Below are 26,790 nucleotides of genomic sequence, written 5' to 3' on the forward strand. Positions count from 1 at the left end.
CAGTAAAGAGACATTTTTCTAGGAGGATTAAAGAAATGAAAAAAAAAGCAGACATCATCTCCTAGAATGCTACCAGATGTCCTTACCTACCCTAGGAAGAATAACTAAAGAAGCTTTAACTTTATGTACTTTAAATGCTTAGCCACTTGAAAAATTAAAATAAATGCATATTAACATAAATAGTACAAAATGGGTATGTACCTATGACCACCTCTTGTACCATGTCCGCACAGCCCCTGACATCTCCTGTACCATGTCCGCAAAGCCTCTGACATCTCCTGTACCATGTCCGCACAGCCTCTGACACCTCCTGTACCATGTCCGCACAGCCTCTGACACCTCCTGTACCATGTCCGCACAGCCTATGACATCCCCTGTACCATGTCCGCACAGCCTCTGACCTCCTCCTTTACCATGTCCGCACAGCCTCTGACCTCCTCCTGTACCCTGTCAGCACAGCCTCTGACCTCCTCCTGTACCATGTCCGCACAGCCTCTGACATCTCCTGTATCATGTCCGCACAGCCTCTGACACCTCCTGTACCATGTCCGCACAGCCTCTGACACCTCCTGTACCATGTCCGCACAGCCTCTGACATCTCCTGTACCATGTCCGCAAAGCCTCTGACATCTCCTGTACCATGTCCGCACAGCCTCTGACACCTCCTGTACCATGTCCACACAGCCTATGACCACCTCCTGTACTATGTCCGCACAGCCCCTGACATCTCCTGTACCATGTCCGCACAGCCCCTGACATCTCTTGTACCATGTCCGCACAGCCTATGACCACCTCCTGTACTATGTCCGCACAGCCTCTGACATCTCCTGTACCATGTCCGCACAGCACCTGACATCTCCTGTACCATGTCCGCACAGCCCCTCACATCTCCTGTACCATGTCCGCACAGCCCCTCACATCTCCTGTACCATGTCCGCACAGCCTATGACATCTCCTGTACCATGCCTACACAGCCTATGACATCTCCTGTACCATGTCTGCACAGCCTATGACATCTCCTGTACCATGTCTACACAGCCTATGACATCTCCTGTACCATGTCCGCACAGCCTCTGACACCTCCTGCACCATGCCCGCACTTTTACCATTTTTAACCTGAATTTGCTCTTACATATATAAAGCCCTATGTGTTTTCGTATCTGTCTTATTTATATATAATACACTCTTCACGTGTGCTCTAAAATGCATGGTTTTCCCTTTTATGAAGAAGAAATAATGGCGTTATGCCATTGGGCTGATATAATAATGCTATGGGGCTGATATGAAATTATTTCCAGGGCTGGTTTTTATTCCCAGTCCAGCCCTGGGTAAGCCTATAATAAGGCTTACCCATTGGTAGTGTAAATATCTCCTAAACGTGTACCGTTTAGGAGATATTTACATGGTATGCAGCCAGTGACATCAGTGAACGGCGGCTCCCGCGCTATGATTGGCCAGAGCCACAATGACGTCACCCGGAAGAAAGTACGGGGAAAATGACAGATGTGACAGCGGTGTGCGGGGCTGCTGGAACAGCTTCATTCTAAGGTAAGTATTACATAATGAGCTAGTACGCGATGTATACTAGCTCATTATGCCTTTGTCGTACAGGGTTTTTTTTTTATTTTTTTATTACAACCTCTTTAAGGTTTTTCACCTTATTGCATTCTATGTATAAAGGTGAAAAACCTTCTGTGCTGCAGTTCCCGCCCAGACACGCCCCCCCCCCCTTTTTTTCTTACTTGAGCCCAATCTTATCCAGCGATGTGCACCAGCACAGCGGCTCCAGCCGCTGTTGCCCTCCTCATTGGAAAGATATACAGCAGCGGGAGCAATCAAAAGCTGTGATACGGGAGCAAGGGGCGGGGTTGAGTCCCGCTGTCTGTGCTAATGGACGCAGCAGCGGGAGTTGGGAGCGATCCCACACAGATGTCCCCAAGGAAAGCGGCTTTCTGTGGGAGCACCCGATGAAAAGAACGGGCCTGGAGCGCCAGCGGGGGGGGGGGGACCCCAGAAGAAAAGGATTGGGGCTGCTCTGTGCAAAACCGTTACAGAGCAGGTAAGTATACCATGTTTTTTTTTTTTAATAAAATTGAACGTTTACAACCACTTGAAGTTTTTCATTTATTTAATTATTTTTATCATTTATTTATTTTATTTGCTATTTATGCATTTTATATTTATTTATTATTGTTGTCATTAATGTATTATTTATTTTCATTTAATTATTGCATTTGAGCAGAAAAACGCGCAACAAAACACTAAAGCGCTCAAGCGTTTCCATGCATTTCTATGGAACAAAAAAACGATTAAAAAAGCACCAATCTGCCCAATTTGAGCTACAAAAAAAGCTTGAGAACTTTTTTAAGCTTCAGGCATTTGGCTTCAGGCGACTTGGAGTGGAGATGTAAACCGTCTCCATAGAGAATAATTTAATTTTTTACTCCTCCAGCGTTTTAGAGCTTCAAGCTACAAAACAAAACGGTGAGGTGTGAATGGGGTCCAAGTCTGGCAGGATCCATGTCCTAAAAGCAGAACTCCAACTGAAAAATAAAATTAGCCTTTTCTGAAATACTCACTGTTAACCACTTGCCAACCGCGGAAGCGGTGCTGGGTGCGAGCGCTCCCTCTAGGCAGCGAGGATGCTGATCCACGGGGCCGGTGGCCGCGATTGCTGCCGGGCACCTGCGATCGGTCCCCACTGAGAGAGAACACCGGTCAGCTGTTGTAAACTCTGAAATGATCACAGAGCGCCTGTTATCCTTCTATATAGAATCACAGGTTTCTGTGGTCATTTCACAAGTCCCTCCCGATTGAGGCAGAAGGGATTCCAGCCATCTTAGTGGCCCCCGGACTGGCCTCGTCGAGCTTAGTACACCAATCTAGTGTGGCTGGTCACCGCCGTTCCTTGGAAGCTTCCTCTCAGGGAGGATCTGCTATCCCAAGGTCCAATCTTCCATCCTCTTCACAGTCGCTGGCTTTGACAGCTTGACTGTTGAATGCCAGGTGCTGATGGATAGAGTTTTGTCTGAGTCAGTGATTCCAATGCTGTTAAAAGTTAGGAAGATCTACTATCGTACGTGGAAGACGTACATTGCGTGGTGAGCCTATTGGGGTTCATCCTTGCTCTTTTTTGGTGGCTCGGATCTTGACCTTCCTTCAATGGGGGGTTGAGCAGAAACTGGCCTTGAGTACTATCAAGGGTCAGGTGTCGGCTTTAGCAGTCTTCTTTCAGTGGTCCTTGGCCACATACTCCCTGGTACGTACTTTTCTTCAGGGAGTTAGGCACTTGACCTCTCCAGTGCAGTCTCTGTTGCTGCCTTGGGACCTTGATTTGGTGCTCTCGGTTTTCCAGAAGCCTCCTTTTGAGAATCTTCGGGAGATTCCCCTGCTTATGCTGTCTCAGAAGGTGGCCTTTTTGGTGGCTATCACCTCTGCGCACAGGGTGTCGGAATTGGCGGCGTTATCCTGTCGTTCACCTTTCTTGGTGGTTCACAGATATAAGGTGGTTCCTGGCCCCGTCCGTTGTTCCTGTCTCAGGTTGTCTCTGATTTACATTTGAATGAAGACCTTGTGTTGCCTTCCCTGTGTCCCAGGCCATAACATTTGAAGGTAATTGCTTTGCATGCCTTGTATGTGGTCCTAGCAATTAGGTTGTACGTGGCAGCTACGGAGTCTTTTACGAAGTCAGACTCACTATTTGTGCTCACAGATGGGCCTCGGAAAGGGTTGTCTGCTTCCTCTGCAACCATTTCCACATGGATCAGACATACGGCGGTTCAGGTCTATTCCGTCAAGGGTCAGGTTCTTCCTTTCCCGGTCAAGGCACATTCTACTCAGGGGCTCAGTGCCTCCTGGGCCTTGCGTCATCAGGTGTCAGTGACGCAGGTTTGCAAGGCGGCCTCCTGGTCCTCGGTGCACACTTTCACAAAGTTCTATAAAGTGGATGTGTTGGCATCTGCCGCAAAGTTTTACAGGCTGCTGTTTAGGGGACCTGGTCCTCATGGAGGGTGTATTTTGTTTTTCAGTTGAGCTCCAGTTGTTTTGGTTTGAGCTCCTGTTTACCTGGTTGTCTATAGTTAGCCTTGGGAGTTTCTTTTTCGCTGTTCCCACTCCTCATCCTTTGGGACGTCCCAATGCTTAAGAAGATCAGGAGCTGTGTCCGTCACTGAACGAAAGAGAAAATGGGATTTTTGACTTACCGTAAAATCCATTTCTCTGATGTTCATTGATGGACAGCACCCACCCCTCTGTGGAGTTGTAATTCTTCTGACACTACTTGTAACAAAACTGAGTACCTATAGCAGAGAGAGGGAGTATACCTCCTGGGAAGGCCCATAGGCGTAGACAGACATTTTTTCTGCCTAGTGTCCTACTCCTGTAGGGGCAGTATAACCCAATGGTTACGAAGATCAGGAGCTGTGTCCGTCAATGAACATCAAAAATCAAATTTTTCCGTCCGTCTGGAGGAACGGATCAGATGAAAACGGACAGGCGGTCCGTTTTCATCCAATCTCCCATATAGGAGAGCAGGACTCTGACAGGTCTGTCTCTGCAAAGGAAGCTGAGCCGGATACTGTCTTCCCGCCTGCTCAGCAGGGATCGGCAGATCGATCCCCGCTGGGGAAAACAGAGTCCGCCGGGCGGAACGCCATGTGTAGGGACCCTTAGTGCAGTGGTGTATTTAGGTTTTGTGCTGCCATAGGCTTGACTAAACATCTGCACCCCCTAATTTAAATATGACCCACCCCTTCCTGTAAAGGTCACACCCTTTCCTGTTTATGACCCACCCTGTCACCTGTAAACCACAGACCATAACCACAGTCTGTCAGTGCCTATCAGCATAGCTTTATCAGTTCCCATAAGTTCAGCCTCATCAGTGCAGCCTTATCAGTGCCGCCTCTTTACTGCACATCAGTGCAGCATATCAGTGTGGCCTAATCAGTGGTCACCAGTGCAGCCCCATCAGTGGCCATCAGTGCAGCCTTATCAGTGCCCATTAGTACAGCCTTATGTCATGGGATTAGTAAGATTACTCTTTTAGGATATTTGGACTTGTGTTTGCTGCCACTGATTGTAATTATAGGATTATTTCACTTATTTGTATAATAAATAGGAAGTCCATAGTCATTATACAAATAATGAAATATTTTTTCTTTTGCTGCCCCCCTCCAAAGTGCTGCCCTAGGCCTGGGCCTTGTTGGCCTAGGCCAGGATACAGCACTGCCTTAGTGGCACAGAGGTGAAGCTGAAAAAGTGATTTCCATGGATTCCCCCAAACCCACGCTTAAGAGCATTGATGGAGGAATCTCCCCTGCCAGCTCTTTTGTCGATACGACAGTCACATTGCCAGTCGATGTGACTATCAAAATGCCTAATGGCCAATGTCAAAATGGCTGCTCAGCTGAGAATTTCTGGACAAGTCCTTTCTTTTTCAGAAGGAAGTTTGTCTAGCTGGGTGGTGCCGACAGGGCCACACAAGGTAGGAATTTGGCAGATTCAGCAGGAATCAGCTGAAATTGGAGCCCTGCTGCTATTTCTTTGGATTAGATAACAGCTGAGACTGAGGAAACAGAAGAAGCACAAAACAAAAACTTGTGTGCAGTTTACTGCTTCCCTCTACACAGCTCATACAGCCATCGTGGTCATGGCAGAGAGTTTCATATATACTTCTAGAAAATGTAATAAACCATTTCTGAATGGGGGCTTGCATAGGATTATCACAAATATTTATCATTTCTATTGCTGTCACAATGCTGATGGTATAAAATGAAAATGTATGCTGTCACTATAGGTCTCCTTTAAAGTGGAAGTAAAGTGAGAATTTCAAAATACGCCAACAGGCAGGGTTTGTATAACAGAAGAGACCCTAGAGGTCTCTTCTGTCGGAAATCTCTCTCCTTTCTTGCCAGCGATAATGTGATCTGAGCTTGCACATGCGCAGCTCAGACCACATTTACGACCCGCTCCGTGTGCCACTGCGGTGTGACGACGCCGCGGCTGGGCCATTCAGGTGACTGAGCTTACGAAACCCAAAAAGAAGACCAGGCGAAGATGGAAGCAGCGGGGGAGCTGAGACAGAGCATCGCTGGAGGGCTCTGTTTGCAGGTACAGCAAGTCTGTCATAATGTACTAGTATGCGGTGCATAATATTAGTCACATTATGACTTAAAATGGTGGCAGGGGAGGGAGCTCCAGCTGATTGGCTGTTTCTGTGTGCTGTGTGAAGGGGGTGTGTGTCCCTTCCCTCCAATCAGCTCTCAAAGCTCTCCTCACTGAGCTGTGCAGAGTGTAACTTGAACACTTTGAACAGTTGTAGAGAACACTGTAGATAAACAGGTACAACTTATGTTGGGAGTATTTGTTTCATTTCTGTGTATCACTGAGGCCAGTCACTTCACTGGGTATATGTTATGCTCCCCCATAGCCCCGGGTAAATTCTGGCTAGTTTTGCCGGAGTGTAGTAGATCCTATGCAGGAATTTGAAATTGATTTGCCAATCCCTCGCCGATACCAGGTGAGTAAAGGGGAAGCTCCACATATCATCCCATTCCTCCCCTCCAAGATCTGGGATCTCTTCCACCCACTGCTCTCTACACTTAACCACCAAGGGAGGAGGGACAGGGAAAAGTTCTTTATATAGCTCAGATAGATGAGTCCATGAAAAAACCTCTAATAAAATGTTTTCTACGCTGGGCGGCTTAATTTCCACCTTGACAGAGCCAAATTGGGAGGTAAAAGCCGCAGCTGTAAGTATCTAAAGAGAGAGGTATTAGGTAGATTATATCCGAGTTTGAGGTGCGCAAAGGATAACAATTCAACCCTACTAGTGATATCCCCTAATGACTTTATGAGGTCTTGAAAAAGAAGAGTCAACACTGCAAACATTGGCTCTATGCATAAACTTCATGTATGCATCCTTGGTGTCTATGCAAGCTAAAAATTCCTCTTGCCGCAGGGAGGCCATGACTGAGTGAATCAATTCCATTCAGAAAGAACTAATGTTTAGAAATTGGTTCAGAGCTTTGAGATCCAGAAAAGGTCTCACATCTCCGTTTGGCTTGGGGACTACAAAAAGGTTTGAGTAAAACCAATGAATCTTTCGTCCTCCGGAACCTCTGTAATCACTCTTTGGAACCTTAAATGGTCCAGAGCCAGAAAGAGACCTCCTTCGTTTTAGAGGATCTGCAGGTATGTTTGACTTTACAAACCAAGGATGCGGGAACATCCGAAATTCCAGTTTGTATCCCCGCGAGATAGTGTAAATAACCCAGTTGTCCTGAATTATTTTTACCCAGACCCCTGAGAACTGTAGCAGCCTCCCCCCCACCCGACTGAGTGGGGGGCGCCCCTTCACAAGGTAGGTTTATAGCTAGACTTAGTAGGTCTCCGGGCCCAGGGTTTCTTCTGCTCTCGCCCTGAAGGCTTGGTTCTAGATCCAGATGGCTGGGGCTGTCACAGCTGTCTGGGATTAGAAGCATTGGGAGTCTGAGTGCTGGGAATCTTAAAAGGAGAGCATTTGCTTTTCCCCTTAACAGGTAGCAGCGCACTCACCCCCCCCCCCCACCACCACCCCAAATCTTTTGGATATATTTATCAAGATCACCACCAAATAGGCATTATCCGTGAAAGGGAAAGCCAGCCAGCAACTTTTTACATGGTAATTCCGCAGACCGGCTTTTTAGCCAAAGGATCTTGCGCATACGCACTGTCAAAAGAGCAAACCATGACAGGTGCTGTATGGAGTCTTTAACCACTTGCCGACCGCCGCACGACTATCTACGTCGGCGGTCAGCCCCTCACAGGCAAAGTGACGTAGGGCTACGTCACTAGCTTGTGAGGGTTTAGGGAGCGAGCGCGCGCCGCCGGAGGCGCGCTCCCGCGTGGTCACGGACCCCCCACCGCGCATGTGACCGGCGGGGGAGAGGGAGAAAGTCAGGCGGCTTGTGTAAACAAGCTGCCTGTCATTTTTCCCTGTGGATGAAGGATGATCATACGGTTCTACTATGTAGAACCGTTGATCACTCTTCATACATCTGAAGCCACAGCCAACCACAGTAGAAAGCACGCCCCTAGGGACACACATAGCCCCTCCCTTTCAAAAAAAGTTAACCCCTTCACTGCCAGTGTATTTTTACAGTAACAGTGCATATGTATAGCACTGATTACTGTAGAAATGTCACTGGTAACCCCAAAAGTGTCAAAAATGTCAGTCAAGGGTCCGATCTGTCCGCCGCAATGTCGCAGTACCGCAAAAAAAAATGCAGATCGCCGCCATTACGCGTTAAAAAAAAACAACAAAAATGACAAAAATCTTTCCCTTTGTCAGTAAACGCGATAACTTTTGCGCAAACCAATCAAAATACGCTTTTTGCGATTTTTTTTTACCAAACATATGTAGCATAAAACAAATTGGCCGAAAAGGTTAAAAAATTTTGATTTTTACATTTTTTTGGGGGGGAATTTCATATAAAAAAATGTGAAAAATATTGCTATTTTTGCAAAATTTACGCTCTTTTTTTGTTTATAGCGCGTGATCAAAAAATCGCACAGGTGATCAAATACCACCAAAAGAAAGCTCTGTTTGTGGGAAAAAAAGGACACCAAATTCGTTTAGGTACAGCGTCGCACGACCGCGCAATTGTCCGTTAAAGTCACGCAGTGCCGAATCGCAAAATACCCCCTGGTCAGGAAGGGGGTAAAATCTTCCGGGGCTTAAGTGGTTAAACACTTGCCGACTGCCGCACAACTATTTACGTCGACAGTCAGCCCCTCACAGGCAAAGTGACGTAGATCTACGTCGCTAGCCTGTGAGGGTCTAGGGAGCGAGCGCGCGCCCCCCCGCTCCCGCGTGGTCACTGACCCCCCCCCCCGCGCGTGTGACCGGCGGACCCGATGTTGATTAGTGTTCCTACAGCTCAAGCCACAGCCAATCACAGTTAGAATCACGCCCCTAGGGACACACACAGCCCCTGCCTCTAAAAAAAAGTTAACCCCTTCACTGCCAGTGTAATTTTACAGTAACAGTGCATATGTATAGCACTGATTACTGTAGAAATGTCACTGGTAACCCCAAAAGTGTCAAAAATGTCAGTCAAGGGTCCGATCTGTCCGCCGCAATTTCGCAGTACCGCAAAAAAAAAAAAAAATCGCAGATCGCTGCCATTACGCGTTAAAAAAAAAAAAACAACAAAAATCTTTCCCTTTGTTAGTAAAAGCGATAACTTTTGCACGACCGCGCAATTGTCCGTTAAAGTCACGCAGTGCCGAATCGCAAAATACCCCCTGGTCAGGAAGGGGGTAAAATCTTCCGGGGCTTATGTGGTTAAGAGCATCCACTGCAAAACAAAGTGCGAGGAAGATCCGTCAAATCTTCCATAGACTCTCCTTGAGAAAGAACCTGCAACAGCAAAGGAGATTTTTTTTAGCAAAGATTCCAACTTCTTATCAGCTGGATCTTTAAAAACCTGGGCATTATTCACAGGACTTTTGTTAACAGAAGGAATGGCAGCATCCACAGTAGGTATACTCCCATTTTCTTATGAACTTTCCCTCCATAGGATACAATAGAGAAAATCTTTTGGGAGTAACAAAAATCCTATCAGGATGATCCCAATCAGCATACATTACCTGCCCCAAGAGCGGATGTAAGGGAAAAGCCTGAGGCATGAGCCTAGAGAGGAAAAAGAGACTTCAGACATCTCTAAGGGAGGTAATTTAAATCCAGACCGAACCATTTCAGTGAGAGACTGAATTAAAAATCTGTGGGATTGAGATGCCAGGTATGACTCCTCAGGTCCTGACTCCCCAGAAGTGGAAACCTCAGCTTGCCCTTCTATAGGGTTATTTACAGCTACTTCTTCCACATCCTCTGCCCAATCCTGAACTAAATCTGGGGGTGACTCTTGTGAGGGGGGGGGGGATCTATCTCGTTTCCTCCCTCCTTGCGATGCTGCAATCATGCCAGCAATCTTACCCTCAAGGGTCACAGCAGGTGTACAGACCCAGGAACTCAGCACAGGGCTGGGGGAACCCCTCATAATGGGCTCAGCAGGTGTACAGAACCGGAAACTCAACACAGGGATGGTGGGAACCCCTCATAATGGGCAGAGCAGGTGTACAGACCTGGGAACTCAGCACGGGGATGGTGGGAACCCCTTATAATGGGCACAGCAGGTGTACAGACCTGGGAACTCAGCACAGGGATGGTGGGAACCCCTCATAATGGATAATTTCATTTTCCAGCAGGACTTGGCAGCTGCCCACACTGCCAAAACTACCAATACCTGGTCACATGATCATGGTATCACTGTGCTTGATTGGTCAGCAAACTCGCCTGACCTAAATCCCATAGAGAATCTGTGGGGTATTGTCAAGAGGAAGATGAGAGACATCAGACTCAACAATGCAGACGAGCTGAAGGCCGCTATCAAAGCAACCTGAGCTTCCATAACACCTCAGCAGTGCCACAGAAGCCCCAACCAAGTATTGAGTGCATGCATACTATACTGTACATGGACATACTTTTCCGTAAGCCAACATTTCTGTATTAAAAACCTTTTTGGGTGAAAAATATAAGTGTTCCTTGAGCACAAAAGTTCAAGAAACTTCGTTTAAAATAATGACGCAATGGTACATTACCCCAGTACAACTTAAACTTTGGTCACCGCAGGTCTCCGACAGACGCTGGAGATGTTTAAAAGAGAGAGGAACATTTTTGCATTTGTGGTGGTCTTGCACTATCATCCAAAAATTTTGGAACAAAGTTATTCAACTCATAAAACTCATCACCAACACCTCCTTAACCACTTAAGCCCCGGAGGATTTGGCTGCTAAAAGACCAGGGGTTTTTTTGCGATTTTTTACTGCGTGACTTTGACGGACAATTGCGCGGTCGTGCGACGCTGTACCTAAACGAATTTCACGTCCTTTTTTCCCCACAAACATAGCTTTCTTTTGGTGGTATTTGATCACCTGTGCGATTTTTTGATCATGCGCTATAAACAAAAAAAGAGCGTAATTTTTGCAAAAATAACAATATTTTTCACTTTTTTTTTTATATGAAATTCCCCCCCAAAAAAATGTAAAAATCAACATTTTTTAACATTTTCGGCCAAATAGTTTTACGCTACATATGTTTGGTAAAAAAAAAAAAAATCGCAAAAAGTGTATTTTGATTGGTTTGCGCAAAAGTTATCGCGTTTACTAACAAAGGGAAAGATTTTTGTCATTTTTGGTGTTTTTTTTTTTAAGGAGTAATGGCGGCGATCTGCGATTTTTTTTGCGGTACTGCGACATTGCGGCGGACACATCGGACCCTTGACTGACATTTTTGACACTTTTGGGGGTACCAGTGACATTACTGCAGTAATCAGTGCTATATATATGCACTGTTACTGCAAAAATGACACTGGCAGGGAAGGGGTTAACTTTATTGGACAGGGAGGGGTTAAGTGTGTCCTAGGGGCGTGTTTCTAACTGTGCAGGGACATGGCTATTGGTGTAAAAGCAAAAATCAAGGGTTCTACATAGTAGAACTGTCAGATCTTCATTTTTACACCAGGGAGAATGACGGGCGGCTTGTTTACATAAGCCGCTCCGCCTTTCTCCCTTCACAGGAGCGATCGTAGTGTGACCAGCGGACATCGAGTCCGCCGGACACACGCACTGACTTGTCTGTGAACGAGCCGCCCGCAATAGGCTCGCAAGTCAGTGACAGGCGAGTGACGTATCGATACGTCACTCTGCCTGGCCGGGGCTAACCGCCGCAGTATATAGTCGTGCGGCGGTCGGCAACCGGTTAAATATGGATGCTGCCTGCTGTCTCCTACATGTACACAACTTCTCATTTAAGATATATAAACAATCTCTTTCTAGACATTTGATTAACGCAGCAAAAGCGATCGTACCCCTACATTGGAACTCACAATCGAACCCCTCTATAAAAGAGTGGATAGACAGAGTAAAAATTTTTTACGAGATGGAAGAGATCTTAGCCATTAAAAAAGAAAATGATTCCGCTTTCCACAAAACATGGCGTCCTTGGATAGAATTTACCTTGTCTGATACATACAAGAACCTTACTATTCACTAGGCTAGTACTCATTCCCCGACTGGTCAATCTTTTCTGGGCTGAATTGGTTAACACCTTTTGACATATAACCGCTGGTTCACCTTGGTCTCACCCCTTCTATCCCCTCCCATTTTCCCTTACCCTCATTCCTACTATTCTTCTTTCCCTCTTCCACTCTTTTTCTTTTCCTATTGGCGGCTCTTAGCCGCAGATGTGGGCCTTGGCCCTTAGATTTAGGATTATGCTTAATATTTTTTGTCACGCTATGTGGAACAGATCTCACTGTATTGTGACCCCATTTAATTCACTGATCTTTGAGAATATCGTTCTCCAATTTAATACGCATATATCCTGTATCTGTTTTGCTTCAGTACGGTTTTGAAGCCTATGTTTGTTTAATTATTTTCAATAAAGCTTTATATTAGGAAAAAAAAAACCTGTTTTTTTCCCCTCAAGAAACAGCCAGATGGCTGTTCACAGTACACAGAGTTCTGTGTGTTTGTAAACACAGAACTTTGTGCGTGATTGGCCACGGCAGTGAAGTGACAGCTTCCTGGCAGGACTGCCACTTAGGTCGGTTTGGACTAGGATTCGAACATGCCTGAGCTCATCCCTATTGGTGGGTGACTCAGACAAGCAGACTTTTGAACATGATAAAATACCTCTTAAAAAGACCCCTGTAAAAATAATTGTATGTAACTGACGCCGAGCTGAACCGTGCCCAACTTGTGATACCTCCATAGGCGTTGGCTGTGTCCCAGCTCTACTTTAGCTGGCTTCACACTTGTTCATTTCCGCCACTTCACATTAACGTGCGGTACCATGTGTGCTGTGAACCCCTCATAATGGGCACAGTAGGTGTACAGACCTAAGAACTCAGCACAGGGAGGGTGGGAACCCCTCATAATGGGTATAGCAGGTGTACAGACCCGGGAACTAAGCACAGGGATGGTGGGAACCCCTCATAATGGACACCGCTGGTATGCACACCTGGGAACGCAGCACAGGGATGGTTGGAACCCCTCATAATGGGCACAGCAGGTGTACAGACCCGGGAACTCAGCACAGGGATGGTGGGAACCCATCATAATGGGCACAGCAGGTGTACAGACCCGGTAACTCAGCACAGGGATGGTGGGAACCCCTCATAATGGGTAAAGCAGGTGTACAGACCCTGGAACTCAGTACAAGGATGGCAGGAACCCCTCATAATGGGCACAGCAGGTGTACAGACCTGGGAACTCAGCGCAGGGATGGTGGGAATACCTCATAATGGGTACAGCAGGTGTACAGACCCAGGAACTCAGCCCAGGGATGGTGGGAACCCCTCATAATGGGCACAGCAGGTGTATAGACCTGGGAACTCAGCACAGAGATGGTGGAAACTCCTCATAATGGGTACAGCAGGTGTACAGACCCGGGAACTCAGCTCAAAGATCTCAATGATAGTCCTCAAATAAAAGAGCAATCTGTAAGGTTGTTGAATTTTTAAGCATTCACCACAAACTGAGATATGGGTTTGGGTGGAGAGACACTCTAATATCAGAAAAAAGGTGAGATATTGTACACTTAAACACAGTAATAGTGGGTGGAGGTACCAATATACAGTGGGAAGACACAATAAGGACACCTCGGAGGTGGTGTTAAATATTTATCATAAAGTGAATCAGAATTCTGTACAGATATACACAGGTTAGTAATGTGACAACCTCTTCTGCCCGTCACTGGAAGCGTAGAACTGTGCCCGTGTTGCACCTTGTAGCATCCTAAGTAATACAAGCACTCGGGTGTCCGCCTCAAGAGTTTATAGTGGCAAATAGTGACGTGTGATGTATAGTAGACCGCATGAAAATGAGGAACAAGAGGGGACAAAGGCACTTTCATCCACCCCTGTGCGATGATGGAACAATCCTGTCACGGAAAAATCTGCAGTTCAAATTTGGGTGCCCACTCCAGCGCGCTCTTTACCACCGCTAACGCTGCGGCCCCCAGAGCCACCGTCAGCCCCATGACCGCTAGCTTCACCAGTCTGTTAGTGCGGGGTTTGGTAAGGACGGACTTGGCTGCGTGCTCTGGACGGACAGAGTCTCTGAAACGTCGGCGGAGGACCATATCCGGCCTCTGCTGTGTGGATGCCAGCTCAAAGTCTTTAAAGGTGGACACTGCCGTCCTGCAGGAAGAAAGAGATGCAAGTTAGTGCCAATCTATGCGACATGTTATAGACCAATTGTTGTTTCAGTGTAAATGAGCTAAATATATTCCAAGTACATCCAAACAAAAGGTGTGCAAAGTCTTACAGCTTCTTTTTCTTTGTTTAACCACATACCGACCGCCCACCGTGGATTTATGTCGGTCCTTTGACGCTGAATACCGGGGTTATGGCAGCAGATAGTTGCCATAACCCCATTATTTTTTTAAATGGCAGGCGGTCCTCTTTCAGATAAGGGTGGTCCCAGCGGCAGATTCGCCGCGAGATCACCCTTACAGTGCGGCGGAAGAGGTGCCCCTCCCGTGCGTCCCGGTCGTTTTCCCGGCTTACCGGCCCCTTGGAAGCGGGGAAAACCATCGGGTCCCCACTCCTCACAGACAGGAAGTCAAGTGAGGGCAAGATGGCCCCCACTCAATTCTATCAAGTAAGGGAGCAAGCGCTGGTGATAGTACAAATGAAGGGAACAATGGGGAACAGAACGCTGGACTGTAATATATGTAAAAAAGTCCTTAAAAAGAAGTCCAAAAAGTAAAGTCCCAAATAAAGTAGTATACCGGTGCAATAAATGGTAATTGCTGCTGTAAGATCTAGCTCCAGGAATCACAGTGAAGTCAACGCTGTGGGTACATGTAGAAAGAAGAGAGAGACAGAGCGCCTCTAAGTGCAGCAATTTATTGTAAACTGGACATCACTATATAAAAGCAACTCACTAGACAGAAGTATAATCAAGCTTGTAGTCTCCGGTGGTAGATCGAAGTGTTGTCTGGACCCCATTTAGTGTTTTTTACATGCCTCTATGCATCTCTTTACATATTGTATACATATAATTTCCCATATTATTATTAGGATTTTTCTACATTTTTATGTATATATACAGACACTCATATTTACTTGTACAGTATTTTGTATTTTATTTTTAGTTTTGTTTTTTTGCATTTTTGTCCTGCAAAATGTATCCAGTATAGTTTAGCGTATGGTTCCGTTTCAATGGGCATATTAGAACTTCTAGTAGTCACCTCCCCCTTTTTAGCTCTGCCCTGCATATATACGGCTTGTCTCTAGAACATCTCCCTATTCTGCACTTGAAAAAAGAGCGCCCACACATTGAGTAGTGCACAAGCTCTGAAACACGTCGTGCCATTGGTCCATCTCCGGTGACGTCACGCAGCGTGCGCTGCGTTCCAGCGTGGTCCTTGGACGGTCAGCCACACTGTGAACCCAGAAGACGCAAGGATCCTCTGCCTAGCTTCCTACTGTCCACCCGACCAGCACGGAGCATTCTACCCTGCGGCACCCTGGGGACTACAGCTACACTTCGATCTACCACCGGAGACTACAAGCTTGATTATACTTCTGTCTAGTGAGTTGCTTTTATATAGTGATGTCCAGTTTACAATAAATTGCTGCACTTAGAGGTGCTCTGTCTCTCTCTTCTTCCCACTCGATTCTATGGTCTTGGAGGACCGGAGCGACGTCAAACGTCGTTGCCTAGCAACCGGTTTGAAAGGGCCGATTTTTTTTCAGCAATTTTTCTCTTTTTTAGTGTAGGTGTGAGGTCTTTTTGACCCCAGATCTCACAATAAAGAGGTCCTGTCATGCCTATTTCTATTACAAGGGATGTTTACATTCCTTGTAATAGGAATAAAAATGATCAACATTAAAAACTGTGTAAAAATAAGAAATAAAATAAATAGGTAAAAAAAAAAAAAAAATGAAAGCGCCCTTTCCCCGTTAGCTCGCGCGCAGAAGCGATTGCATACGCAACTCCCACCTACATATGTAAACAATGTTCAAACCACACGTGAGGTATCCCTGCAATTGTTAGAGAGCAATAATTTGAGCCCCAGACCTCCTCTATAACTCTAAGCTGGTAACCTGTAGAAATTTTTAGTGTCGCCTATGGGGATTTTTTAAATACCAATGTTTGTTGCCATTCCGCGAGCGTGCGCAATTTTAAAGCATGACATGTTGGTATTTATTTACTCGGCGTAACATTATCTTTCACATTAAGGAAAAAAAATTGGGCTAACTTTACTGTTTTCTTATTTTTTTTATTAAAAAAAGTGAATTTTTTCCAAAAAAATTGCGTTTGGAAGACCGCTGCACAAATACGGTGTGATAAAAAGTATGGCAACGATCTCCATTTTATTCTCTAGGGTCTCTGCTAAAAACAAATATACAATGTTTGGGGGTTCTAAGTAGTTTTCTAGCAAAAATAACTGGTTTTAGCTTGTAAACACCAAGTGTCAAAAATAGGCTCGGTCTTAAAGTGGTTAAAATTACTCACAGCGGAATGCAAATATGTGGCCTCAGCTTTAAGGGGTTGTACTGGGGTGATATGCAGCTAGAGGCATCACCCCGGTACCGTTGTTTAGAGCCGATGGTCGGTTTTCTTAATAATGACAAACGACACAGCTGAGCAGCCGCTCAATTGTCATTACAAGGAGCAGGAGGGGACACCCCCCACTCCCACTCCCGCCACCTTCCACGGCTCGCCTGGGTCTCCCGTCCCACTGGGAGACCCAAGCAACCGCCCAGCACGTCCGCCAGCTGGCTGAAGTCCCAAACGAAGCCGCATTTGGCTCTGATCAGGTCTCCGATGTGAAAATCTGGAAGTGATGTCATGCCATCACTTCCGGGTACTGAAACCTAAAAGGCGCCAGGTTTAGAAAAAAATGAATCCATTCAAAAAACAGCCAAACTTGGCGTTTTGAATACTTTAAAGTGCAGAGGAGGGGTCTGGGGTCTTTTAGACTCCCGATCCCTCCATAACGAGTACCTGTCACTGCCTATTACTGTCACAAGGGGTGTTTACATTCCTTGTGACAGCAATAAAAGTGATAACATTTTTTTTAAAAAGAATAGTGTAAAAATAAAATAAAATTAAGAAAAATAAAAAAAAATTGAGGTGCCCCCTGTTCCTCTGTGCTCGCGTACAGAAGCGAACGCATACGCAACTCGCGCCCACATATGAAAAACCACGCATCCCTCTGATGCCTAGTCATGTCTGTGAATGTCAGAGTTTTACAATGCCTCATGGGACATGTAGTTCCGCAACAGCCGGAGGGCCGTAGTTTGAGGATCCCTGGACTTTTTTATCCAAATGCATTTTATGCGTTAGGATAAAAAGCCTTCTGTGTGTAGCAGTGGCCCCAGCCCCCCCTAACACTTGCCTGTGCCCTATCTCTGTCTGGTGATGTCCATGAGTCCCTTCACTGTCCAGGACTCTCCCTCCTGATTGGCTGAGACATACCCTTGGCGCCCTTGGCTCCTGCAGCTGTCAAAGTCAGCCAATTAGAAAACAGAGGGGGTGGAGCCCAACTGCAGCTTCGTGTCTGAATGGACACACGGGAGCTGCAGCTCAGCTTGGGTGCTCTAATAGCAAGCTGCTTGATGTGGGGGCACTTGATAGGAGGGAGGGGCCAGGAGCAGGAACGAGGGACCCAAGAAGAGGAGGATCCGGGCTGCTCTGTGCAAAACCAACTGTAAATATAACAGTTTTTTTTTTATAAATAACAAAACAAGATTTTACAATCAATTTAATGTCAGAGTTGTTCAGTAAGCAGGGAGCATGGTGCTTTGATGACTTAGTAGGAGGCTGTCAGACCTCTTCAGAGGGATCACTGCTACCACACAGACAGCAAGGGCTGCTTTAGAAAACAATGGGCTGTAAAGGCTTGTTTACATTAGTGTAAGAGCGATACATAGTGAATAATGTTTAGAGAGCATTTGACGTGTGTGCCATCTAGTGGGCAGTTTATTAAAATGTTATAGCTCACATTAAAGCGGTAGTATACGGCTTTTTTCCACTTTTAACTACAGGTAAGCCTATAATAAGGCTTACCTGTAGGTACAATTAATATCTCCTAAACCGGCACGGTTTAGGAGATATTTGCACTGCATGCAGCCGCTCACGCGAGCGGCGCATGTACTCTGAAGGTCCGGCGGACCTTCAGCTTTCCTTGCCGGGAGCTTGCCGGAAAATGACGTAATCGCGGCTCCGGCCAATCACAGCTCCGGAGCCGCCGAACCCGGAAGAGACGCCGAAGGATCATGTCAGCTCCCACAGCGGTGTCCGGGGGTCCGTGTCGGGGCTTCGTTCTAAGGTAAGTAATTCATAATGAGCTAGTATGCAAAGCATACTAGCTCATTATGCCTTTGTCTTGCAGGGTTTTTTTTTTTTTAGGTTTACAACCGCTTTAAGTACATATTTGGCCAAATGCAAAATCTGCATAGGTGTTCCAGTCCCGACAATGACAGCAAATTACGGGCACAGTTTGCTGAAGACAAGCAGACTAAGGACATGGATTACTGGAACCATCTCCTGTGGTCTGATGAGACCAAGATAAACTTATTTGGTTCAGATGATGTCAGGCGTGTGTAGCGGCAACCAGGTGAGGAGTACAAAGACAAGTGTGTCTTGCCTACAGTCAAGCATGGTGGTGGGAGTGTCATGGTCTGGGGCTGCATGAGTGCTGCCAGCACTGGGGAGCTACAGTTCATTAAGGGAACCATGAATGCCAACATGTACTGTGACATACTGAAGCAGAGCATGATCCCCTCCCTTCTGAGACTGGGCTGCAGGGCAGTTTTCCAACATGATAACCACCCCAAACACACCTCCAAGATGACCACTGCCTTGCTAAAGAAGCTGAGGGTAAAGGTGATGGACTGGCCAAGCATGTCTCCAGACCTAAACCCTATTGAGCATCTGTGGGGCATCCTCAAACGGAAGGTGGAGGAGTGCAAGGTCTCTAAATCCACCAGCTCCGTGATGTCATCATGGAGGAGTGGAAGAGAACTCCAGTGGCAACCTGTGACGCTCTGGTGAACTCCATGCTCAAGAGGGTTAAGTCAGTGCTGGAAAATAATGGTGGCCACACAAAATATTGACACTTTGGGCCCAATTTGGACATTTTCACTTAGGGGTGTACTCACTTTTGTTGCCAGCGGTTTAGACATTAATGGCTGTGTGTTGAGTTATTTTGAGGGGACAGTAAATTTACACTGTTATATAAGCTGTACACTCACTACTTTACATTGTAGCAAAGTGTCATTTCTTCAGTGTTGTCACATGAAAAGATATAATAAAATATTTACAAAAATGTGAGGGGTGTACTCACTTTTGTGAGATACTGTATGTAATTAATGTGAGTTCTAACATTTTTAATAAACTGCTCACTAGATGGCGTTTTTCACACACACACACACACACACACACACACAAGGAAAATCGCATGAGATTCGGACAGGAATCGCATTGCATTCTCAAAAGTTTAAAACGCAGCTCAACCACTTGTTTTTACCACCCCGCAACTGCAAGTGTGAACGAGGCCTTAGGCTTTGCACACCTTTTTGTTTTGATGCACCTGGAATGTATGTAGTTGAATAAAACTGAAGGGTCAATTGGGCTTTAATCTTCAATCTGTTACTGCAGTTCAACAAATCTGGCAACTGTTCTTTAAAGTTTATGTCTTGGCATAGAAAAAAAAAAAACACATCTCTGCAATACGCTCGCATTTCCCAATGTTTTATCCATTTAAAATGCTGCAAATACAGAAAATCAACTATTGATCTGCTAGATTTAATGGCAGGTACTCTTGTTCCCTGCAGCAATTAGTGTTTTCTCTTTAGAAGGTAAACCAGGGGATTTCAAACCTTTGCAACAGAAACTAAATATCAATATCCATAAGAAGATTAATATTTGCTAAATCTCCAGACTATGATGAATGCACTAGCAGAAGCAGAAGTGCTCCCTGACACTCAGATACTGTACATATATAGCTGAGAACCAGTGAGCTAGAGATGTGGGAACACCTCGAATGTAATAGGAGGGATGAGATACCAAAGGTGGGCAGGAACATGGGCTCTACAGTGAGGAAATCTCATTGTGCGAATCCCCCCCCCCATATTCAGCAGATGACTGGACTCTACCTACATGTGAACTATTGCTATACAGGCGGTCCCCGGGTTACAAACAAGATAGGGTCTGTAGATTTGTTGTTAAAGCGGAGTACCACCCCCCCCTCCAAAAATTAAAAGTCAGCAGCTACACATACTGTAGCTGCTGACTTTTAATATTAGGGACACTTACCTGTCCTGGAGTCCAGTGATGTTGGCACTGCAGCCAATGTTTCCATCGGCTGTCGGGTGCTGCCGCCGCTGTTGCCTGTAAGGGAATCCGGCAGTGAAGCCTTGCAGCTTCACGGGCGGGTCCCTACTGCGCATGCACAAAGCGCGCTGCGCATTCGGATTGGTTTGGCAGCAGGGGGAAGGAGGAGGGGCCAAACTTTCCAAGGGATGCCGCTGCGGCGCCGTCTCCCGGAAGTGGGGAAGGGTACCTGTCAAAAACAGGTACCCGTTCCCCCCGCTCCCCTCCGGTGCCACATTTGGCACCTTTCAGGGGGGAGGGGGGGACGGGTACCTGTTTTTGACACCTACCCATCCCCACTTCTGGGAGAGACAGCGCCGGTGGGGGGGGGGGGGGGGGGGCAAAAGAGCGGAAGTTCCACTTTTGGGTGGAACTCCACTTGAAGTTGAATTTGTTTGTAAGTCGGAACAGGTACATTTTTTTTAAGTGTAGCTCCAGCCAAAAAAAAAGTTTTTGGATAGCATAGGGAAGGGTTAACACCCCTGTACCATTTGTTTTGCTGTGCCCCTGTTCAGAAGATTTCACCTGACTTTCTGTCCCTGTGACAATTGGATTTTAAAAATGTTAGGTTGTCGTGGAAACAAGGATTGGTGATAAAGCTTTAGTGGAGACACCTTTATCCCAAGAGAGCTCTTACAGGAGTGAATTTCCCATCCTAGGGGTAGATTTCTCCCCACTTCCTGTTGTCTCCCTCCGTTTGTAAGTAGGAGTCATTTGTAAGTCAGAGGTTTGTAACCTGGGGACCGCCTGTACGGTGTACTGAACTTCCATCAACAGGAAGTGACATCATTGTTCCAAGATGGTTCCCGCTCTTACCTCTCAGCCTTGTGCTGCTGGGCGGCTTCCCTAGACAGCTCAGAAGGTGGAAACTGAACAAAAAGGTCCCCGGCTCTGCTGATGAGGGTCTCGTAGGGTAGATCTTGAGGGATCTGTGACAACAGGTGGTGTATGGAAGCCATGTCACATTCACATTCCAGTACCTCTTCCTCTCTGTGCAGTACAATCTGCAGAAAATAACATAGGGGACCTCATTTATCAACAAGCCTCAAAGTACTACTTGTGTTGGTCAAAGCAAACAATCATATTCTCTCCCAGAACCTCCAAAATGTCTACATGTCAGGTCTACTTCCCAACTCGGTGCCTCAAAGTGTGGATACCTGGCAATAAGAACCCCTTCCGGACCGCCCACTGCAAATATACTGCGGCAGGGCGGCCCCGGCTGCGCAAAATCACATACAGTGCATTGAGAAAGTATTCGGCCCCCTTGAACTTTTCGACCTTTTGCCACATTTCAGGCTTCAAACATAAAAGATATAAAACTGTAATTTTTTTTGAAGAATCAACAACAAGTGGGACACAATCATGAATTGGAACAAAATTTATTGGATATTTCAAACTTTAACAAATAAAAAACTGAAAAGTTGGGCGTGCAAAATTATTCAGCCCCTTTACTTTCAGTGCAGCAAACTCTCTCCAGAAGTTCAGTGAGGATCTCTGAATGATCCAATGTTAATCTAAATGACTAATGATGATAAAAATGGATTTTTGTAAAATCTTACCGTAAAATCCTTTTCTCTTAGCTCATTGACAGACGTAGTCCTCGGTGATACAGCACCTTCGGGTTATGTTGCCTCCACAGGAGTAGGACTAGACAGGAAATTAAAATGCTCTGGCCACACCCTAGGGGCAGTCCCAGAGGGTATATCCTCTCTCTCTCTGCCTCAGCAAATCAGTTATGTCAAAAAGCAGTCTTTAGAGATTTTAACCCAACCCAACTCAAAAACAGAGGGGCGGGGACTACGTCTGTCAATGAGCTAAGAGAAAAGGATTTTACGGTAAGATTTTACAAAAATCCATTTTTCTCTATCGCTCATTGACAGACGTAGTCCTCGGTGATACAGCACCTTCGGGACGTCCCAGAGCAGTATCACAAATGAGGGGTGGGAAAATGAAAATCAAATCCCAATCTAGAAGGCCCAACCGGTGCCAACTAGAAGTTTACAATGCTCATCCTTAATGATGAGACTCAACAAAAAAGAAAAATTTTTTTTTTTTTTTCAAACAGAAAAAACCCTCGAGGTAGACCACCGGTCTCCTCAAATTGCGGCCTGCAAAACCTTGCGGCCAAATGAGGCATCCGCCGATGCCGTCACATCAATTTTATAGAATTTTGTAAAGGTATGTACCGACGACCAGGTGGCCGCCTTACATACCTGGACCACTGACGCCTGATGGCGAAAGGCCCAGGAAGTACTGAGCGCTCGAGTGGAGTGCGCCCTAACAGGGAACGGAGGACTCTGACCCTTAATAGAATAAGCCTGTACCACCGTCTGTCTAATCCATTTGGCAATGGTCGCGGCAGATGCAGGCAAACCCTTTCTGGGGCCATCCGTGATCACAAAAAGTGAATCCGTCTTACGGAATGATTCCGTAGCTTTCAGGTATACCCTGATTGCCCGAACCACATCTAAGGAATGCAACGCATGTTCCCGATGATGCTTGGGCTGAGGACACAAGGAAGGTAGTACAATATCTTCATTCAGATGAAAATCTGAAACCACCGTAGGAAGAAAGGATGGCTTAGGATGAAGTACTACCTTATCCCTATGAATCACTAGGTATGGGGACTGGCATGATAATGCAGCCAGTTCTGACACCCTGCGAGCAGAAGTGATAGCCACCAAGAAGGCCACGACAAAACTAAATTAAGATCCCAGGGCGGTAAGGGCGCGCGGACTGGTGGAGCCAGGTGCCGCACCCCCTGGATGAAATTCCGCACCAAGGACTTGGTAGCTAAAGGTTTCTGAAAGAAGATTGCTAATGCTGAAACTTGACCCTTGATGGTGCTCAAGGCTAGCTTCTGCTCAACCCCTTGTTGCAAAAAAGCCAATATTCGAGTCACCGAATAGGTACGTGGAGGAAATCCTAAAGATTCGCACCACGCAATATAAGTCTTCCATGTGTGATAATAGACCTTGCTGGAAGTCGCTTTCCTTGCTTTAATAAGGGTAGGAATGACTGAAGCAGACAAACCTCTGTCCTTCAGTACTTGGGTCTCAATGGCCAGGCCATTAAAACCAGCGACTGTAAAGCACGATGGTAAATTGGTCCTTGAGACCACAGACACTCCCTGAGACGAAGTTCCCACGGAACGTCTGCGACTAGCATGTCCAAGTCGGCCAGGCCGGCTTGACGAGGCCAGCCTAGAATTTCTAGGACCACTGGCGCTGATTGGATCTGAACCAGGCGTCCCTAGAGGTATCTGGCCCCGACCATCCGAGAAAGTCTGGTCGTTTTCTGTTCCCACACATTTATCAGATACCTGATTCCTATCAGGAAGGGTGATCTTTTCTGGTTGAACCTCAGGGACCGAAGTCACCCGACTAGAGGCTTCTTGGCCTGTCTGGTCAACCAGATCCGATTCCTGTGGGGAATTGGGACTAATTTTAGGAAAAGGTAAAGGAAAAGATCTATTCAGGGAACGGTAACTACCGCTCCCTGTAGTACTTAAATGTTGGAAGGGAAGAATCGCACCGGTAGTAGTAGTTGATGCTCGATCTAATGTCCTGAATACCGGTGAAAACGTCCCCCCACCCTGAAACCGGGTGGGGGCGCACCTTCAGGCTGTGTACTCCTTTGCTTCGGGTTTGGCTGAGTTGGTCCTCTGTTTGTCCGACCAGCCCTTCTTGAACCCTCCTGGAGGAGTCTTGCCTTTCCCGCTTGTTCCAGCCGGGCGCCCTTTATGGGCGGTAAAGAAAGGTCCTCGCTTGTTGCGAGGTCCCTTAGCTTTAGCAGCCTGTGGCAAAAAAGTGCTCTTGCCCCCAGTGGCATCCTTAATGATTTCATCTAGGGTGGCCCCAAATAGACGATTCCCCTGAAAGGGGAGATTTGTCAAGGTCTTTTTGGAACCTAGGTCAGCTGACCAGCATTTTAACCACAGCACACGTCTGAGGATAACCGCTGACATAGATGCATGCCCTAATAGGGGAGTAGTGTTCAAGGCTGCGTCACAGATAAACTGTAGCCCTTGTATAATCTGTTCCATCAAATCAGATGTCTCCTGGGGAATATCTTTTCCCCTAAGGTCTTGGCGTACCATTCTCGCCCATTCCGTAAGTGTCTGGGAAACTAGACCAATAACAATTACTGGTCTAAATGCTGACCCTATCAGAGAGAAGATAGTGCGGGACTCTGCTTCCATCTTTCGATCCACCGGATCCTTAAAGGACGAAGTGTCCTCCACTGGGATAACCGTGGCTTTATTCAGCCTGGAAATAGGTGGATCCACCACTGGTGGTACCGTCCATTTCTTAATGATGGATTCCTCAAACGGATAGCGTCTAGCAATACGCTTGGAAATAGTAAAGGTACGTTTAGAATGCTCCCATTCTCCTTTAATCTTATTACCAAAACACTTGGGTACAGGAAAAACCTTCACCGTTTTGATGGGCTTGTTAGTACCAAAAGGAATCTCTGTTTCAGTTGCTTCTGCTGGTAAAACCTCAAGTTTTAAGGTTTCCTGAACTGCCACAACTAGTGCGTCCACCAATGCTTCTTCCTGAATTATAGCGGGAGAAGAAACGTCCTCCTCACTGTCTGAGGGAGCTTTACCTGAGGTAACAGCCCTTGCAGAGGGACCTGCAACTGCAGTGACCATCTCTGAATCTGAGTCAGAGGTGTCAGATAGTATAGGGGTAGGCGGGGGTCGCTTCCTTGACCCCCGTCCCTGACAGGCCGCCTCCACCCGAGCCACCATAGACTCCAAAATTGCTGTAAATGCCTCTACACTCTGTGCACCGGCGGGTCCCGTGGCCCCCTCGAGGGAAACAGGTGGGGGAATATGTGTGGCAGGGTCCATGATAATTCCAGTCACTTCCTGGATAATATAATTCAAAAATAAAAAACTTTTTTTTTTTTTTTTCAGACCCCCAGCGCCACAAAAGCCCCTTAGTGTTACCTGCTAGGGATCCCTATCGATCGAGAGAGAGAAAGAGAGATAGACCCCCAGGCTCACCACTTGATGCTCAGAGTTTAACTGCAACAGGTTACAGCGCTGTCTTGACAAACAGGAAGTCTTTTGGCTGGCTGCCCAGGAAGAAAGGAGGCGGCTCCGCCCCTCTGCACGCCTTCCGGCGCCTCCCCTAGCTCCACGAGGTGTTTGGATCACCTCAAACATGGCCGCCCCCATGCTGGAGACACGAGGCTACGCCAAAATGGCGGCTCGTGCAATCCAGCAAAAAAAATGGCGGCGGCCTGTACTGAATAGCGGTGTGCTGCAGGGCACACAACACTCTCTCTGCATGGGGATTTGGCGTGGTTGGCGGTACCGGCCCTAGCGGACCGCATGGCCGTTCGGAAGGCCTGCTTATAGCTGGAGATCTGATTTAGGAAGGCAGTCTACATGTCCGTGGCTTCTGACTGGTAGGTACCTTATTCTTATCACAGTAAGATTCCCAGAATGCCACTGATTACAATCTTTTAAACATGTATACAATTAGATTGTTAGCTCCCAAACCAAGCCTCCTGGCTCTTTGCACATAAAATCACACTCAAAGTAGGGGGATCTGTGTCATGTTATAGGATAGAGGGGGACTCTATCTTACCATACAGAGAGGGGCCCGCGTTCACCACAAGACCCGTCAGGGGAAAAGGGGGAACATACTACTCACCATACCGGAACCAGGCGGGCACCAACTCCTGACAGTACCCCTCTCCACCGGGGCGGGAGGGCTGTCGACCGATACGGACGCCGTGACTCATGGTCTTTGGCGTTTCAGCGAGACGTTTAACTCGCGGGGTCAGTCCCTTAATGGGACTTTGTCGCGGCCGACCCAGCGCAGAGCTATGGCCTGCACGCGCTCGTAGGCTGAACTGGGGTGACCACCGGATCTCAACATCCAGCCCGTCGCCCAGTTCAGCTTTCTTGCTTGAAGATCTCACAGGAACACTGGAGAAAAAAAGCTGTCTAAAAAATCTTTTAAGAAAAAAATCTTGCCAGGACCGAAGATCCCAGCAAGGTATCTAGGTCCTTACTCCTAACTAGACAGAAAATAACTGATTTGCTGAGGCAGAGAGAGAGAGGATATACCCTCTGGGACTGCCCCTAGGGTGTGGCCAGAGCATTTTAATTTCCTGTCTAGTCCTGCTCCTGTGGAGGCAACATAACCCGAAGGTGCTGTATCACCGAGGACTACGTCTGTCAATGAGCGATAGAGAAATAGAATCCACCTGTGTGTAATCAAGTCTCCGTATAAATGCACCTGCACTGTGATAGTCTCAGAGGTCCGTTTAAAGCGCAGAGAGCATCATGAAGAACAAGGAACACACCAGGCAGGTCCGAGATACTGTTGTGGAGAA

At 46.7% G+C, this 26,790-nt stretch overlaps 2 protein-coding genes across 2 annotated transcripts in view; one reads left to right on the forward strand and one right to left on the reverse strand.

The window, feature by feature from the left end:
- TM9SF4 (transmembrane 9 superfamily member 4) overlaps positions 1-26,790 on the forward strand; it is a 397,487-nt gene that overhangs the window by 127,855 nt on the left and 242,842 nt on the right. The window lies entirely within an intron of this gene.
- Positions 13,712-26,790, reverse strand: part of TBC1D20 (TBC1 domain family member 20) — a 49,540-nt gene continuing 36,461 nt past the window's right edge. The window contains exons 7-8 of the mRNA XM_082271421.1: positions 21,250-21,437; positions 13,712-14,243 (exon numbers count right to left, since the gene is read on the reverse strand). Coding sequence (XP_082127547.1) covers positions 13,988-14,243; positions 21,250-21,437 — 444 coding nt within the window. The 3' untranslated portion in view covers positions 13,712-13,987. The remainder of the gene's footprint in view (positions 14,244-21,249; positions 21,438-26,790) is intronic.

Source organism: Pelophylax lessonae (assembly GCF_965119305.1).
Source record: "Pelophylax lessonae genome assembly, chromosome: 11".
NCBI lineage: Eukaryota > Metazoa > Chordata > Amphibia > Anura > Ranidae > Pelophylax > Pelophylax lessonae.